Here is a 19,584-nt window from a genome sequence, read left to right as displayed (position 1 = left end):
TAGGGTAATGAGAAGGAGCAAATGGATTTTTAAGTTTGTTTTAGTGCATTCTTCAGGGAACAGAAGATCACTAGAATTCATGGGTCATGGTAAAGGTTACCATTCATACAGCTGCAGAGCAGAGACAGTCTGCTCTGGGCTCGGCACAGAGAGTATCAGGGCAGGCTGGCAGCCAGAGTGAGCCATAAAAATAACTAATGGATTAGCTCTCTGAGGCTTAAACTGGTAAAGGAAGAGAACATGGAGCTGTTCACATGTGTTTGCTAATGAAAATAAAATTATTTGAACATTTTTGTTACACCAGTATATTAAACCAAAAAAAAGTTTGGAAGAAATCTAACGTTTTGTAATTCTGTGTTATGTGATTTTTTTTTTTCCTTCTGACGCTGCTCTTTCATAATATAGTGAAACTAACAGAATTTGATAACTGGTATAATTTGTATCGCCACTATTAAAATCATCATATACTTCCAATAAGTGAGAAGCAGAAGAGAGATATTCTTCTATGGCAAAAGCCTCTCACTGGTTCAAGCATTTTATTTTGTCTATCAGATAATAAAACTGGAAGGGAGTGGGGGTGCTCATAAAGATGCTCAGAAAGTTTGAAGTAAGCATGTATTAAAGAATCGTACATCAGAGAACAGACTGAAACAGAAAAAAAATGCAGGCTTACACATGCCACGGATAACAGGGTCTATATTTTTTTCCTTAGCGTAGTCACACAGTAAGGTTCAGATGGTGGCAGCAAATACTAACAAATGAACTGTATAGTCTAGATTATATACTTCTATCGTATCTAAAAGTTATACATGCATCTGTAACAACTAGCTGAAATACGTATTTTCAGTATTTTTCATTTAAAATAGTAAGGTGCAAGTGCTTTAGCCAATAGCCCTCTGAAAAATAACAAAGATAACTAAAAGGCCAGCATTTATTCTAAACACAGCTTTGAAATATTTACTAAAGTAAGAGATATGAAATATTTCCCAACTATGTATTGTTGTACTTTCTAATCAATTTCTGCAATATTTTATCTTCAAAAGTGACATATTTAAATAAAAGTTGATATTTCACTTTAAAGGTTTGTTAGGGTGAATCTGTTTTAGCAATGTTAATGGCAAATGCAAAGCATCTTCTTACATGTCTTGTGACTCTAGAAAGCATTTTTTTCCCTTTTGTGTGTGTAAAGATAAGTTTTATTTTCATTTGTGGAGTCTAACTAATTTGAATCCTCCTGTTCATTGTTGTTTACCTGAAATCATTGTTTTCAGTTGTTGGTTTTAAATTCTGGTCTGATCTTTGCATACTGCTTCCTCTGTAGGTTGCATTACATAAAGTGAACTGATTTCTGATTATACCATTCCAGGCTTCCAGGACCCTCAAGGGTGCCAGCTGCAGGCAGCAGTACCAAAGTCCAGGGAGCTTCTAATTTAAATCGGAGAAGCCAGAGCTTTAACAGCATTGACAAAAACAAGCCTCCACAATATGCAAATGGAAATGAAAAAGGTAAGTGATTAAAAGTTACTAAGCTTACTCTACATAACATACAATTGGAAAAAAAAATACCAAAAGAACCCATCCACAAGGAGCAAAGAAATGAATGTAATATTTAGACTTGGTCAGTAAAACCTATGGAGACAGGGCTCTGAATTAGGACATATGGTTGAGTTGGGATTAACGTTCAGAACTGAAAACTTTCAAGATGTAATTATATTTTATCCCTCTTTGATGGAATTATCACTGGGTGATCTTTCTGCAGTAAAAATTAGTCCATATTGGATGCCTAACCTTGGTCCATATTCAAATTTACTCATACCCAAAAGATTGCCATAATTTTCAGGGGACTTTGCATCTTAGCCTCTAATGGAGAAGAATTAGACTATTATATTTGCATCAGAATATTACATGTATCTATTCCTTCAGAAACTTACCTAGTGTATATATAAGTATGCATAGGGGTTGGAAAATTAAGTCAAATGTAATGAAATTTTACAGGGATTTGAGTTCTTTGTTCATGTTTTATTGCCTTCTTTAAATATGAACATCCATTATGGAAACAGACTGAGTTCCATGGGTTCTTCCATTTCTCCCACCCTGACACTGTCTTCCTGGAAAATGTTCCTCTTCAGGCTTTATCTCAAAAAGAATAATCTAAAAACTCAGCTTTCTGAGTTGTGTAACTAATCCATCCCCTTTCCCCTCTTATTTCTCCCTTTGTGTAATGAACAGCATTTTATTCATATCTCTGGGTTAGAATACAGTTGAAAATGATACAATATACATAGTACCCATTTGCATCCTTGGGGTCTGTGGGAGGAAAAAGTATGCAGTGAATGTTCTTCATCCAAGCAACAGGCAGCTATCCAGATTTTTTTTACAGAATTTTGATGAACACACTTTGCCCCTAGCTGTATCTGAAGATATAAAACCATCCCTTCAATAGTTATTTCTTTATTTTTACTGTCAGGGTTGAATGTTTTAGATAGTTCTGTAGCGGAATTTATTTTATCAAGGACTTGTTTGTGGCAAGACATCCAGGCTAAAACTAGAAAGAGATCAGAGTGAAAACTGAGCAGACACTGTATAGTTCACAAATACAATAGTGAAGTTACGAAGTAGGAGATGTGGCTGCTTGAGTGAAGGTATGTAAAGCAGTTTAGGTTTTAGAATTGTTTCATGATGTTGACATAAGTTTGCTACTGAAATATGTGAGAGCACAATGATTCAAGGTGAGACATGCTTGTAGATATTAATATTCTTAGCTCATTACTTGGAAACTGCCTTTTAACTCATAAAGTTTTCATTTCATTGCACATTTATGTGGCTTTTTGCATGATGAATTTCTTTACTTTCCCATTTCTTTACAGCAGAGAATGAGAATCTTGATGAGATTTTTAGTGAAGTCATCATCTGCAAGAGGATAAGGGGTCACTTTGTTTGTGTATAATAATTCAATTAATTTTATAGGATATAGAAAATGTAATATTGCATAACTACAGAGTGATGTATTTGAGATGGTTTTGTCTGCTCTTTTTTCTTTCTTTCAAAACAGCAGAATGGGTGGAAGAACATTGATTTTACCTGAGAATATAAACCAAATGCAAGTTTGTTCTAGAGTATAAAGCAGAAGTTAATCAGAGTATAAGGCAAAAGTTAGTTAGAAAAAATAACTGCTGTGAGTGCAAGGATAGCAATGTGATATTTTTATAATACCCTAAAAGAAAACATGAGAACCTGACGAGATGATATGAACAGAATAACAACTGAATTTCTATTTTAAATTTAATTAATATAGTGGCTAATTTTTGAATATTACAATGAAATTTCCAGGTAGTCTTGATTTTTTTGGAAGTATTTGAGGATGTTCTGTTACCTGAGATTTTTTGAAGAATTTGTTTAGAAACAAACTCCAACCCTCACAATAGTAATAACAAACACATTTTTTAAAGAAAATGTCACTATATGTTGAAAAACTGATTTTTCCATACAGTCTGACATACATAATAAACCTTATTTTTCAAATTTTGCTTCAGATGCAATTATCTTCGAGCAAGATAACTTTAACACCTTTCATCGAGTGAATATATAGTCCACTCTAGTTTCTGACCTATAGAACATATAGTAAATAGCTTGTAATTAGTGCTGCATAAACGGAATCAGAAAAAGAGATGACTTGCACTCGGTAAATAGTCATTAGAGGCTGGGACCTCCAGACCTCTTCAAGGGCAGACTACTTTTGGTATGTTTTTTTCTGCTGTACACCTTTCTGTATGTGCTGTAAGGAGACTGCAGAAAAGATATACAGCATAGGGGTGGGATTTTTTTTTAATCCAGTTGTATGTAATACTTGAAATTCATTCCTCCATAACACAGTTTCCAACTCAGTCACCATGGGGAATGGATATGTAGTCACAGAGTTAAAGGAGGCCTGAAGATGATCCAAAATAAGATGTGATATGGTCCTTTTATCTAGTATTTCATTATTTAGTATGTCATTAATGTTATCTCCTTTGAATGTTGCTTAGGGGGTACTTCACACAGTGTGAAATTTAGCTCCCCTAAGCAGGTTTGCTTTTTACTGAGTACAGCCCAGTTTTCACCCACAGACCCAAACCATTGCTGTGACACAGGTAACTGTGTAGATGTGATTAAGTCAGGAACACAGAACGTACCAAAACAATAAACATGCCATTAACTGAAATTCATCTGTGGAGCTTTAGTGAGGTAATTTTTTTTTTTTTTTTTTTTTTTTTTTTGGCTGGACTTTGCAGCTTATGGATGGGTTTCAAAGAACACATCTCTTTTCCAGGTCACATCACATCTTTATGCTTCCGCCTTAATAAAATGAAGACAAAAACAAAACTATGAAATTGAACTATTTGAATAAAGTAATTATTCACATTGCTAATATGGTGGATACGTAGGGCAGCAAGGAAATAATGTTCTAATTCAAGTCAAATTTTAAAACCAAGTATTTACACTATAGCACTTAGAAACACCATATCTGAACACTGATAAGGGTCTGTATGTCATGGAGTTTAATCGTCTGCTTTTCAATATAATTTAATAATATAAAATAGTGTTGCCCAAACTCAGTTTCAACCGTATTTCGTTATTTTGCCCATACCAACTCTGACAAACTTGGTCCTGGAACTCCATTGTCTGATGATGCAAATCATTGTTCATCTGTGGCTAGTATGGACCCCTGTAGCTAATTTGTTTACATTTCTTCTGGTGCCAGTATTTTGCCAGTTGTCCCTGGTGGTGTCCTCATCCTGTGCTGCTAAGGAGTAGCTACTTTCTCATGGACAGCTGGAAAGGGACAGTTGAACAAGCTGTATTCTTTTAATCTCACCAGGTAGACCTCCCATTTCTCCAAACATTCTTATAGGAGTCCCTTGCGGCTGTTCAATTTTCTACTAACCTTCTTTATTGTGAGTGACTAAAATTGGATATTCTAATCTGGGCACCTGCCTGTTACAGAATATTTAGATTATTGGTACCTAACTGTGCTGCAGCCGGGGAGCTGTTATCACAGAGGTCCTGTCTTCTCCAACAGCACAGAACACAGCAAAGGTCACAGAAGACAGAGGAGGTTGATCATATATTGGGCCCAAATTTAATTCCTCACATGTCCTTTATTTGTGCAACAGCCTATGAAAAGTGGACTTGAAAATGCCCATTTGGTTGTCATGGTCTTGCTAGGTCCTGGTAGAAATTTATTTTTGCACTGAACACCTGGGAGTGTTGCTCTGCTTCTCCAACGCAGGTTGGGCTAAGCCCTGAAGCACTGAACTCTCAAGCAGAACACAAAATTGTTTTCACCACAAGCTGATTATGCATTTGAGCAATAAGGGGATTAGGCCCTAGACAGAAGACTGTCTTCTTGTAAAATTTAGTTTACAGAAATATGAAATCCTTGTCATCTTTAGGTTCACTCTGTATCAAAATCACCACAAGGTGGGGACAGATTTCATGTAATGAACAGCTAAAGCTATGTCCAAATGAACCATGCAGAAAGCAAGGAATGATGTGCAGCTTCCAGTAATGCATTTGGGTTGGAGAGGAAATAAATCTTTTTATTCCACGTCTTTAAACATACAGACAGGCTCTCAATATATCTTGACAGTTTGCAGTCCACATTCCTTGTGCAAACATTAAGGATACGCTTTAAATTGAGATTTAAGGTTAAGTTCAAGTTCTCTGTAATTTTTTGATGCTGCTTATGGTTTGTAACATAGAGATCAAATAAGTACCAGTAGTTCCAGGAACTTGTGTTCTTTTTGCTATATATGTAACGGAACAAGCTGTTGATGAAATAGTAAATACTCTTCTTTTTAGAATTTTTCCCTCCAATGAGTTTAATATTATATAGCAGGAAATATGGTAAGGCATACATTCTTCTTCTTAATCAGAACATTTCTTATGGATTTTGTAGTGAAACTAATAGCCTGAAGCCATACAAATGTAACAGAATTAATAGGACAGAGTATAGTGGCATCCCGCTGTTCCCAGTTTGTTATATGTATTCTGCATGAGCTTTACATATTCTTATGGTGAATTGTTCTGCAAAACTATTGGGATAACTGAAGACCCCAATGCTCCTGTGTAATATTAAGGCAAGCTTAGTGCAAGGCAAGATGTGTGCAAGAAGGTCCTTGTGTACACCTAGTCCTAGGCTATCAACCACGGGGCTGATCCCTGGTATACATTAAGGAATCTAATTTCCCACTGCTGTTCATGGCCCCAGGCTCTCTTTCAGAATCTGAGGCTCCCCAGGAAATATCAGGGGCCCAGCCACAATTCCTGCTTTGGTCACAAGCGAGTGATCAGCTCTGCACCTGCCAACCAAAGCTGCTTCATGTGCATAGTGCTACCTGGAGCCTGGGGAATAAGCCATAACCTCATCTGTCCCAAAAAATGCTCTGAGGCAAACTTTACCAGTTAAAATATTCTTGCCTAGTAACTGGATGCAGCAGAGCTGCTCAAAACCTTCTGTGAAGGTGCACTGAGCTCATTTAGCACTGTGGGGTTTGCATATCAGGCTGAGGAGCACGCAAAAAACTCTGGGCAGATGGAATTATACAGCATCTATTGAAGGTAGAGGTTATTGGCCTGCTGCAATCCAGTTGTTAATAGTATTAAGCAAGTAAAAGATGTTACATTTCTGCCGTATTGCTTTTGTTTGGATTTTAAAAATTGTTTTTAAACTAGAACTTCTTAATGCTATTTAAAGAAGTAAATTTTGCTATGTTTGCATTCTCTTTGTTAAAGAAAAAGCAGCTTTCTGAGATGTTAAAAATCCTCCCTTTCCTATGCGTATTAGTGGCCTTCAGACTTCCAGGTGGGTTGTCTAAACCATGCTAGGGCCTTAGGGCTCAGACTGCAGAAATAAAAATGACACATAACTTCAAACTTTGTGCTGAAGAGACAAATTACTTCAGTGTCCTCATCTACTATATTATTCAAACAGGTGGGCCCCAGGGCATGACTTTGGCTTCATGTGTGTATGCAACATACCAAGCGCTCTTTTTGCCATTACATGAGTTATGTTTGCACTGCATGTTTTATAAGCTTTCTTGGTAGTACTGAATTTGATATGGGCAGGCTTACACCTGGTTAACTGGCAGTCCTGATGCTGAATGGCAAGACAAGATAGATACACTAAGAGAAAATATGTTGTCTGCTGAAATAGCTATTGTACCATGTATTTGATTGCCATTGCCACTTAATTTCTCTGGTGCTTCAGAGTAATAGTGTTTCAAATCTCAGACATGTCATGGAAATCTGAGCTTCATACAGAGCTTAACTCTTTCATGCATAAGCCTATTTTACTTAATAAGGCTAGATTTTAAAATCATGGTTGTTGATTAGCATACATTTGTTATTGCAGAAAGAGTCTTGTTCTCATTCATTCTGAAGATTCACTGAAGTTTCTGGACAATGTAAATGCGAAGGTACCAGAGCCACGTAAATGAGCCTTCTGTATCTACCTGAGCTTCAGGCTCAAAACAACTATCATTGCTGTGCCCATGTAGATGATATATCGCTGAAACTTTCAAGTACTGACACTGATGAAATTGTTTATATATTTTATCCCACCTATGAAAGTGCAGTGGGATAAGTTCCTGAAGTCAACTAAGAAAGGTTGTTAACCATACTTAAAAGCAAAAAAAGTTTTTTGCTTCTGTGAATATTGATTTTATCCATTTAATTTCAGTATTACTCTGTCTTCCTCCTTCTGCCCAAAACCTTCGCTTTCTAGCACATATTTTGCTTTCACTAAACATCCAGACCATCAATCTCTGGTTTTGTTTTTCGTTCAGTATTGTAGCATTCTTTTTTCTTCCATGTCTCAGTGTTTTATTATTAACAAGTGATCGGAAGAATTTCTTTATGATTTATTAAAAATAAAATATTTAAATTGGGAGCTTTAATTTGCACAGTGAGATGGTTACAAGGAAGGTGTTTCCAAGGTGCTCTTGAACTCACAGAGGTATTGAACAAAACCATGATGGTGGGGGAAAAAAGGCATCTTTGATTACCATCATTCATATTCTATGCACATGTAAATTATGTTTATTTTAAATCACATGTAGCTGGGTTTTAAATGCCAGAGGAGTATGGTATCAACTTCAAGTAGAAGACGAGAGAATAAACGTAACATTTTCATTCTTTCTGGTTTTTAAGCAGATTCCCCAAAAGGCCCTCACCCATCTGCAGGCATGAATGGAAACGTGCAGCATCCCACCAGCACCGGGCAGCAGCAGGTCTCTGCCATACCCTCTCCAAGTGCCAGCAAGCCTTGGCGCAGCAAATCCATGAATGTCAAACACAGCGCAACCTCTACCATGCTGTCCGTGAAGCAGCCTAGTCCTGCAACCTCCCCTACTCCATCTTCAGACAGGCTCAAACCACCTCCTTCTGAAGGTGTGAAGCCCCCTTCATCTGGACAGAAATCTATGCTGGAAAAATTCAAGCTGGTTAATGCTAGGACTGCTCTGAGACCTCCTTTGTCGCTGAGCTCAGGACCCAGTGACAGTGGGAGAGAGGATGATACTTTTTCAGAATGTGGTGAAATGGATGTCTTAAGTGGTGGGGTGAACAGCGGCGGCTCCACAAGTAGCAGTCCTAAAGTATCACCGAAGTTAACCCCTCCAAAAGCTGGAAGCAAAAATCTCAGCAATAAAAAGTCTTTGCTACAGCCAAAGGACAAAGAGGAAAAGAACAGGGACAAAAACAAAGTTTGCACTGAGAAAACAGTCAAGGAGGAGAAGGACCAGGTCACTGAAACATCTACAAAGAAGAGCTCAAAAATTGCAAGCTTAATCCCAAAGGGAAGCAAGACGGCAGCAGCCAAGAAGGAAAGTTTAATACCATCTTCTAGTGGGATCCCAAAACCTGGATCGAAGGTGCCAACAGCAAAGCAGAGTGCTTCATCTGTATGTGCGGGAAGTAAGGAGGTTGAAAAACTGAGGACTACTAAAGGAAACCAGTCCCAAACAACAACAAAATCTCAACTTAGTGAGAAGACTTCTCCTTCCTCTGGTCTTGCTTCTTCCGAAGGGAAAGAACCAAGCGCATCTCTCATCCCGGGGTCCTTGACGTCTCTGACGGCCTCGATGGCTGCAAGCAGCAGCCAAGGCACAGGAAATGGTGTTGTCCAGCTTCCTCAGCAACAGCAATACAGTCACCCCAACACTGCCACAGTAGCTCCTTTCATTTATAGGTAAGGTCATAAAGGGATAGTGGTTTTGTGCTACTATTTAGGAAAGAGAGCTAAACCAGATAGAGTAATGGTGGATCGCACTGTTAAGTTTCTTATCTCCCAGTTTCTGTCACAGCACCATGCACATGTTTTCCTAATATTATTTTTTAATTAATGTTACTTTATGAACAATTTCTTCCAAGAACTCTTAAGTCTATACCGTGTACAAAAGCACTCCACTGCAAATATTTGCCATTTTAAATTCAGGATATTTTGATTAGAAATACAAATCACATGATACATTCCCTGTGCTGCTTTTGAAAGGTCATGGCTGAATCAGGTTTCTAATGTGAATATTCTTGTTTGCAGTTTAAGAACTCCAACATTTATTTGCTGATATTTAATAATACTTGCTTAAAATACGCTGTTCTCTTAAAAAAAATCCTAAAATAAACTGCTGATGTTTTTAGAGTATGTAACAGTACTAGTAGGATACTGAAGGAAAAACCATACACAAACTTTTTTAAATATTCAAAAATAGTTCAATACTTTGGGCAGAGAGAAAGTGTTGCTCTTTGAAGGTCCTTCTCCTGTTTAGTTTTATACATGAACTAGGTATGGACTAACTCCAGTTAATTTTTACAAGTGACACAAACTCTTCTGATGGCCAGTGCTCTGGAATAGATGAATGAGCAGTTAAATGTATCAACCTTTGACTTTATTTTGCTAGTTGAAAGAGCAACCGAAGAGAAGCTGTGAGATTTCATGGTACAGTTTTGAAGACAAAGTGTAGAAAGACTAGCAGGCTGGTTTGAGTAATGATTTCAGATGTCAGCTGTTGGAGGGCTTTAGCTACAGTTGTGGGTAAATTTAACATCTGATAAAATGACAAATACCTTATTAAGCAAAATATACTGGCAGTTTTTGTTAGTGAGTAGTACTCTAGATAGTCTTGGCTAAAGATTAAAGAGGTGCTGGAGTAGGCTCTGAGGGAGTATCATTACACACAACTAAACACAGCTTCAAAACCAATCTGGATGAGTGATAAACTGTTTAAGTTAATTCTGGACAAAGGCAGTTCAGAAAATCCTATGGAAGGGGAAAATGCATAATACAGGTTATATTTATTCTAATATGCAGTGGGTAGCCTATCAAGTTTCAATTAAATCTGTCACTGAATGTCCTCGATATGCATGTTTGTAACTGTCTGGAATAACCTCAGTGATACAGACGATTTGCACCATGGTAAATAGGATGGCCTACATATGTGTTAGGATGCATATGTAAGGAGAGAGAAAAAGAAGATATGCTTTGCCTTCAGATGCATGTGCTATTTAACAGCAATTTTACCACATACTGATGTGCACAATGGAGATAACATTCTTTTAAGCTTCATCATGAAGCAAAATGTATTTTGAATTTTATGGAAGCATGCATCTTCCAGAAAAATTTGGTATTAATAATCATCTGCTTGCTTCAAACAAACAGCAAAGGAGACTGTATTTGAAGTTAAATCTCGCATAAAAATAAAATTCTCAGAGCCAAGGTCTGATCTTGGAATGCCATAAGCCCAGAGTAATAGACCGACTTTGATGAGGTTAGTTCAATGTGTATTTCTGTAACTGAGAGCAGAATCTGGCCCCAAAATCCACAGTAACTAGATTCCTTGCAACTCTCAAGGGCTTTGTAATAGTACATAATGATTTCATAGAAGAATATAAATATAACTAATGCTAAAATAACCAAATTTCCAAAGTCAGCATATTTACTTGTGTTGACATATGGCAAGTGGAAGTGTGCATGAAGCTGGGGTACTGTATTTATATTTTCTTGCTCTTAAACATAACTGTTTTCTGAGCAGTCACCACAATTTATACACATAGTTTTCAGGTGTGTGTGTTAGTTTTATATATCAACCAGTTAATAAACAATAGTTACCTTACAGACTAACAGGTTTTTTTGCAGCTAGAAGGAATATCTAGGTACTGTTTGTACTGCAGTCCCTGTAAAAAGTTTCAATATAACTTAGTAAAAATGCAGTGCATTTTATCCAGAATACTGCAATACACTGCTGTGATCAGTTTAGGCTGTTAGCACAAGGTTAAGTAGACTAGTGCTTTTTCTGGTTTGTTGCCAATACCTGCAGATATCATGTATTTTGAAAAGTTTGATTATTACCCAAGGGAATATTACTGTAGATTTGTGAGTAAAAGTATTCCCAAGAGTTTCTTGAGACCAGCATGTATTTTGCTTAAAGGGAATGCAATGCTATAACAGTTATCAACACTCGTGTTTTCAAGGAGTTGTGTATTTTTATTAATGGACAGTAGACAGAAAATACTGTTTCACTAGAAGGTTCTGAAATGATATATTGCACTATCCAGCTTTACACTCCTGGTGCTTTGCCTCTTAAACATCATGGCATGGAAATTCATATTGGATTATTACTTCTCATCAAAGATTAACAGCAACAGCCAGAGTTGCATTTGAGATAACCTAAATGGGTATAATTTAAATTCTTCCATCCTCCTCAAATGTGGTTGTGAATGTGTTATATACGACCCCTTATGTGTCCCTTCTGAAGTTGACTGCACAGTCTAACTGATATAAGATAGGCTGAAGTAGATGTAATTTAGTTGTCAGAAAGCTTGGTAAGAGAGATACAGCAGGAAAAAACAACTAAAAGGAAGGTGTAAGAGACTGTATATTTGTTTAAAGTATACCAGCCACTACTTTAAATTACACATTCTTCTACATAGACAGAGTGGGAAGAAGATGGAAATTGTGCCATCTGCCAGAGTCCCTTAGACTCGTATTGATATTGGCCATAGAATTTAGTTATCTTCCTAGTGATGCTTAAATTTCAGGTGGAGAAGAGTAACATAGAAGTTTAGTGCTTACTAGGTCACAATGAAAACAGGAAAACAAGAAAAAAGGAGTCAGACTCTTTGTCCTAAAATCTTATCAGGAGAATAACGGGTTAATCACTCAGTATTTGGAGTTCTTAGCTTTCCTACACATTGTTCAAAAGTGTAATATAGCCTGTACTTCCAAGCATCTTCTTGCAGAGAAGAGCCTGTTGTATACTATCATTGCTTTATTTTTTTGTGAGCCAAATTATGTAAGTTTGTGTTATTTCCATAAAATGGGAACATAACTAATAGTCCTAGGAGTAACACAAATGTACCCTCACTCCATGAGGAAAATCCTTAGTTGATGTAAATCATCATAACCCTACATGAAGTATGTGATATGTTGGCAGTTAACATTTGCTTTGTATTTTCTCAAAGATTAATGGAATATTTCAGTAGGAGAACATTGAGTTGTAACTGGACAAATGTGCTGCAGTTTAGTGTTATTTTATTGACTCCTCCAGTAACCACTGTATGAGCTTACTGGGTTTGTTTTCCATGTCTGGAGTATAGAATCTGAAGTCCCCAAATCCCAGTGGCCTTGGTGCTCAGGAATTGTTTACTGCCTGAAATGCTGAAGGTATAGAAACTGCTGCAGAGATTTAGCTGACCACTCATCATCCTGAGCTGCACTTCTAGGTTGTGCATCACTTACATTTCAGTTTTTCAGCTAAATTTGTAGTTTAATGATTGTGACATCTGGAAGAAGTTTCAGCACTGTCAGAATTGAGACCTTGCAGAGATACTCTTTCAGTGTCAATACTGGACTACAAAAAAATATTTGGCACTTCTTTTGTCTCTGAAGGATAAGAAACTGGTGACTTCATCTACCTAATAGGTCAGTGTAGAGAAGATGGGGCCAGCCTCTTCTCTGAAATTCAGGGTGAAAGGATAAGAAGTAACAGATGCAAGATACAGCAGGGGAGATACTGATTAAAACTTAGAGAAAATATTTTTATTCTGAGGGTGGTGAAACACTGGAGCAGGCTGCCCAGAGAGATTGTGGAAGCTATGTCCTCAGATGTGTTCAAGACCCAAGCAAACAAGGCCCTGAGCAACATAATGTAACCAGACCTGCTCTGAGCACGCCATTGGACCAGATGGCATCTAAAACATCTTTCTGTTCTAAATTACTTTATGATTCTGTGAGTACTACAGTGTTCACTAGATAGAGGCAAGGAAAGGAAATATCAGTACAATAAATAAACATGTTACCGGGTACTAAAATATTTCTATCTCCTTTCCTATATGGTGACCGAAACAATTCTATTACTAGAGCATAGCTTCAAGGGTTCATGGGAAGTGCAGAGCACTGACAGATGGGAAGGCAGACGTAATCCGGTAGCACCTCTGGAGGCCCAGTGAAATACAATTCCCGTGCCTGTTCAGTATATTTTTACACTGGTTTAGGGAAAAGATTAAACTACCTTTCAAGGATCTTGCAAACACAGTATCTGCAGGGCTTGTTGAAGCCATATTTATGTCTAGTTTAAATGACTAGAAGCTACTGCTGGTCACTGATTGTGGAGCTAAAATTAAGTTTTCAATAAAAGACATTCTATCAGATAATTGTGTTTGTTAATAATAGATTGCCCTATTGAACATACTGCAACCCTTTTTTTAAAAGTATGATGATGCAGTTATACTGCAGTGCTTTATTGATTTCTGTCATTTACATCACTGTTGTGAAAATAAAACAGTCACCACCAAAATTTTGCAATTATAGGTAGCACTAGACATTGCCACTCACCAGTTTTACTTGCAACAAAAACACAGTGTTTAGAAAAATCCTTCCCTTGGCTTAAGAGAATGGTAGAAGGATAATGTGTAGAAATCATTATAAGCACATACTTGATTAATGCTGAGTTAAAACAGTAGCTTGGTAATTCAGTTGCTTGCTGTTTATGATCTGAAGTTACTCTTTTAAATTTCTGTACAGACAACTGTGGCCTTATTCCTTTGACTAAATAATCAGTAAAATGTAGGATAAAGGAGCAAAAAGATATTCTGTACAGTTTTCTATCACTGACAACCATAGTAACACTTTCATAAACCAACTAAATTTTATTTTAAATAAATAAACCAGTGGGAAGGTTCCTCCAGAAACTCACTCATCTCAATGTTAAAAATTGCTTGCCCACATGATGAGTTTGCATTAATTTCTTTGTTAATATTGCGCTTTAACTGGAAAAATTGTTTTCCCTCTTTTTGATCATTCTTTTTAAGTATGTGAGCAAATAATCTCATTCCATTCCTTCTGTTTTGCAAGGCTAAACCATCTGTCTCTTAAACCAAATTGTCTCTTTCCTTTCAGAAGGGTTTCTTCTCCCGCACGAGCATCCTAGTAGGCCTTCCCTGCAGCTGTTTCCAATTTAACTCGCATGTCTTGAACATGGGTGATCAAACTGCTCATGTTCCAGATGTGGTCCTGCCAGTCTGTTACACTGACAGTGATACACATTCAAGACAATTGCATCTCAGACAGATGTTGGAAAAAACCCCAGCGTATTCATCTGATAACTTTTGGAATGTGGAGTAAAAAACAAACAAATCTTTGATGTTATCTGTGTTTGTCAAAAGATGGCTATTTCTTTAGAGATGGGAAATGACTGACTGCATTAAAGACAGCTGATTAAGTAGTGATCCAAGTTCTGTTCTTAATTACTCCTCTACAGGCTCATTTTAATCAAACTGAATGAGCTTGTGCAGGGTGATTGAGAGCAGAATTTGTCCCATTAAGAGAGTTTGATGATTTTACAAATAGGTAGCATGGAACTCAGTGAGTTGGGGATAAATATATTCTCTAATTGCCATGATTAAAATAGAAAACAGATTGTCCTGTTTTCATGATGGTTGCCCAAATTAACCTGTGCTGCAGATGCACAGCACTGGAAGAAATATCAACAAAGTTGCTTTGACTAAACTGAAATTCTTTTCACTTTCCTTGATATCAGGAGACATGTGAGAATTAATTTTTTTTTTAAGGCAGTGGGCTGTGAGTGGTAGAGGATAGCTGGCCATTCATTAAAGCCAATGTGTAAGGTTAATTAGAAGATCTTTTAATTTGCTGTTTGCTTTCCTCAAGCTTAATCTGTGCTGCAGTCCTGTAGAAATCACTTGATTCATTCATAGGATTAATATGTCCCACAGAAAGAAGTAAAAGCCAGATGTATAGGGGAAGCCATGTCACAGTTTCAACTTCCTTTATTTTTTAATTGGGATTGTTGAGCTAAGCAAAGAGTCATCTACATTCTTGGTCCAATGTATCATAACCTGTTACAGGCCTAGAGCAAAGTAACTTGCTGTTTTAGGCAGCCAGTCTATACCTGGACCTCCTTGTTACCCAAGAGCTGAAGCTACTACATGATTTTGCATGGAAGTTGTTCACCCCTAGATCATTCTCAGCCCATCTGGGCTGAGCTTGAGTCCAGAAAAAAGAAAGGCCTTGGCAATCATGCACCAAAAGGCAGGGCTGCTGTGGAAGTGCTTGCTGGCAACTGGCAACCCAGTGGAGAACTGGTGAAAGAAGAGCTATTGATGAGAGCCCCATCCCCAGGTTCCTCCTTGGGGCATTTCAGTGGTCCAGTGGCTGAGCAGGTGCTTTTTGGCCCATCATTTCCATATTAAACAGCCAGTTTACTCAAGTGAGTAAGCAGAACTTAGACTGCTGCAAAATCCATAGTCCTCTGTTGGACTTCTGTTGTCGCCTCAGATAATTGGAATAATTTATGGTTTTTACCAAATTAAACATAAAAATTCTGAATAAAATCAGTATAGAAGTTCCTTAGTTATTTGTTTTGATAGAAAATCACATTTATTTAAACTTTCAGGTTTCAAGTAAGATAAAAAGGACATTTCGTGCTTCTTAGATCTGTTAGTTCAGGCTGCCTATAAATTTAAGAGAACCATATCATACTTACATTTGGTTGGTGTTTCCAAGGCTTGCTTTCTACAAATTAAATCAAACATTTTTAAATCGTTAGCCTTATATGATCTTTGCTATTCAGTATTTTTACTTTAAGGCTTAGATTCTAGTGTCATCTTATCTCCCAGAAACTGGATTTTGTTCTGCAATTAATCCCACAGATCAGATTCTAAAATCTGTAATGGAAATATTTGCAAATATCTCTTCTCACACTGTTTTTCAACTTAATCTTCCTGGTTATATCTACATTAGGTTTTTGAAAATGAAACAAACAAACAAACAAACAAAAAACCCCAACAAAATACTGAAGAACTGAAATGTACTTTAATTGGTATTTGGTATATCTCTAAAAGTTTTGATGTGGCTTATGCAAGCAAAGTTGTGAACAGGTGAAAAATTATATTTATTGTTATTTTAAGTAAACAGTTTCACTCATCATGCTGAAGTTTACTTAGTCGTTGTAAGTCACTCATTACTTCTTTGTACTCTTGGAGGGAGATACAGTCTTTTTAACACAAAACTATGTTCCCATACAGTCAGTAATGAGATATGTATTCATCTGTGTTGACTTTATAAGCAATAGTCCCTGCCAGAGGGCAATCTAGATCACTGAAATTCTGTTTTACCTATCCTCACTCACTAGATGAAGAATCAGTGCAAATATTGGATATTGGTGACTGATGGGTGTCCAGATCACTTAATCCTTTTCTGATGATAGATGTTCAGTTAAACAGGAATGGATCCTTTCTATCCTCTCTTAGAAGATAGCTTACATAGAAAGCTCTTTGTAGCTCGGGAAAGGGTTTGCATCACCCTTCTGGCTTGATGCAGTTATTGATGGTCGAACAGTTTTACAATCAGGAATGCAATGCCATAAGGTCAGAATGAGAACAGGCAACAAGTTTCTCTTTTTGTTTCTAACCATAGATGGACTGATGTAAACTCCATATACATTTTGTGGAGAGTGCTAGGGATACTTGAACTGCACCCACCAAGCTGGGTGCTCTTCCTACAAGACCAAAAGCTACCTACTCTTTTTCAGTGTTCCTCTTAACAAACCCTAGCCTCGCTCTGGCTCCAGCCCCAGAAGCTCCATGATTTGGGTTTAACAAAAATAGTGCAGACCAATTTAGTTACCTTCACCATTATTGAAAGTGCCTTTTTCTGAGATGTGTGTTTGGGCTGACGGTTTGCCCTGAACTGATTCAGCACAAAGTCTCAGCACTAAACCCAGACAGGAGTACTCATGAGCATTCATGGCCTCTCAGAGTGGCTTTTGGTGCAAATAGACATACATCTCCTTTATTTTGATGATTTGAAGCAATATCAGCAAGCAGGTGGGACTGTGGAATTTTGGTCTGTGTTCACTGGGGAGGGATAGAATGGGCTTTTTAAGACACTGACCTCAAGCACCAAATGTAAAATTACATTCAAGGTCAGTAGAATATAGTTAACGTTGCAACATGTGCTAAGCTTGTGTTTCCCATAGTGTGTGACAGAGAGAAATAGTAGATGAGAACCAAAAATTGGTTTTCATAGAGCAGTTGTCCATTCACAGTATCCCAAAAGTGCAGAAATTGATAAGACAGTGCATCAGATCATTCATCATTTATGCTTCTATTCTGTGTCAGTAGAATCAGAGTTAAATGATTCTAATCAACAGATTCCACGACAACAGTACTTGTGCCATTATACGTGCACGTATCTGCTCCCTCAGTTACTGTCATGAATTACTGAACAAATCCATTCATTAAAGTAACTTTGAAGAAGATGTTAACTGGAAAGTTATTTCATAAAATAAGTTGCTATAAAGTTATTTTGAAAGATAAGTCACTGTTTTTATCAGCTATATTTATAAAATGCACATTCATAACACAGTTAAATGTGCTTACAGTTTACTTGGTCATTGGAAACACTTTATGGTGAATTTTGAGAACTAAACTATAAATGTAACATTTTAAAATTAGGCTATAAATATTTCACTAGTCTTTTAAGAAATAAAAAGACTGAGTATGCTATTCATGTCAGAAAAGCTGGAAGAACTTAAGCTCTAAGTGAAGACTTTTTAAAATTTTATTTCAGAAAGTAGCTAGTATATCTTTAGATACATGCTTTTACTGTATACAAATGTGGTACATGTTGCTACTTAATAGCATCGTAGTTCAACATTTCCTGTGTAAACTAGATGCTACAGCTGTTCCTTAAGAAGAGACAGTAATCATGTGATCTATTTTGTATTATAACCCATGTGTTTGTGTATTACTTGCTATTTACCATTATGCAACAGCAAATAATTATATTCAACAAAGGGTACCCATTATAATTTTTCAATGATATCCACAGAAATATACCATCAAAGAAAATATGGGCTATTTATTAGCAAGTTAATGGAAAAACTTGTATTATCCCATTTCCCCAGAGTTATATAAGGGCCATTATCAAAAGAAGTTGCACATAGATTTAAATATCTGGGCCAGATTTCCATTCCAGCCTTGCATAAGCTTCTTCCCACATGGCCTTTCTTGCTTAATATTTCAGCAATTACAAGTGTTCATTTCCCTTATGTATGTGTAGGGCTGTGAATTAACCAGTTTAAATGGATTCTGCCTATATCTGTTTAACACCTCTTGCAGATAAAAAGCAAGGAAACAAAATGGCTCCAAATATCCTGGCATTAGCTCTGAGTTGTTCCTGCAGAGATAGACAGAGGGGATTCCTAGTTCCTTCCATATTTGTGTAGCTGAATTCAAACTAACACAGTAAGAATGTGACATTTGTGGGTTTTTTCACCATATAGTGATACAAGAGATGGAAATAAACATTTGTTTCCATTAATACATGAATGACAGACAGTAATAATCAATATACTTTCTTGATTTCAGAACTCTCTCAGAAAATGACAGTACCTCTTTACCACATGCTGACTCCTGCACCAGTCCTACTAAAATGGATTTGTCGTTCAGTAAGACTGCCAAACAGTGCCTAGAGGAGATATCTGGTGAGTAGCAATTAGTCAGGAGAAGCCCGTGAACTTCTTTATTTACATCTGTTTCTTACCAGAAGCTTTGCAATGTGTTGAAATAATACTTCTGACCTCTGTTCATAAGTGGTGTTAAATTTGCAGAAAATTTGGGTCATGCACAGTTAGTGCTTTCAAATGTACAGTTCTCTTATCTGAACTGACTCCTTCTGTTCAAATATCCTCTTCATCATTTTGCAGAAACTGGGCTTTCACAAGCTAGGGTTTCAAGTCATTATTATACTTTAGTCATACTGAATGTTCCAAGAGGAGTGGTGGAAAGTCAACTTCAGAATGTTTGACAATTTCATTGAAGATCATCAGATTAAATCATAACATCAGAAATGAGACATCAATTACATAAGATATATTTTGCTTTTATAAATTAATCTATATTCAGAAAATGAACGAGTCCTTACTATTGTACCTGACTTCTAAGATGCTAAAGGTTGTGTTCTGGAATTCCTTGTAAACCTGGAATAAACTCCTTATTAGGTTACAATAGTGTGTGTGTGTGTGT

The 19,584-nt window shown here is 36.9% G+C and overlaps 1 protein-coding gene across 2 annotated transcripts in view; it reads left to right on the top strand.

The window, feature by feature from the left end:
* NAV3 (neuron navigator 3) overlaps nucleotides 1–19,584 on the top strand; it is a 270,447-nt gene that overhangs the window by 125,446 nt on the left and 125,417 nt on the right. For both annotated transcript variants that reach the window (XM_074902825.1, XM_074902824.1), the window contains exons 7-9: nucleotides 1,367–1,506; nucleotides 8,194–9,229; nucleotides 18,928–19,043. In XM_074902825.1, the coding sequence (XP_074758926.1) occupies nucleotides 1,367–1,506; nucleotides 8,194–9,229; nucleotides 18,928–19,043 (1,292 nt within the window). The remainder of the gene's footprint in view (nucleotides 1–1,366; nucleotides 1,507–8,193; nucleotides 9,230–18,927; nucleotides 19,044–19,584) is intronic.

Source organism: Athene noctua, chromosome 3 (assembly GCF_965140245.1).
Source record: "Athene noctua chromosome 3, bAthNoc1.hap1.1, whole genome shotgun sequence".
NCBI classification, from domain to species: domain Eukaryota; kingdom Metazoa; phylum Chordata; class Aves; order Strigiformes; family Strigidae; genus Athene; species Athene noctua.
The sequence above is the reverse complement of the archived record's forward strand: the minus strand, read 5'-3'. Positions and strand labels throughout refer to the sequence as shown.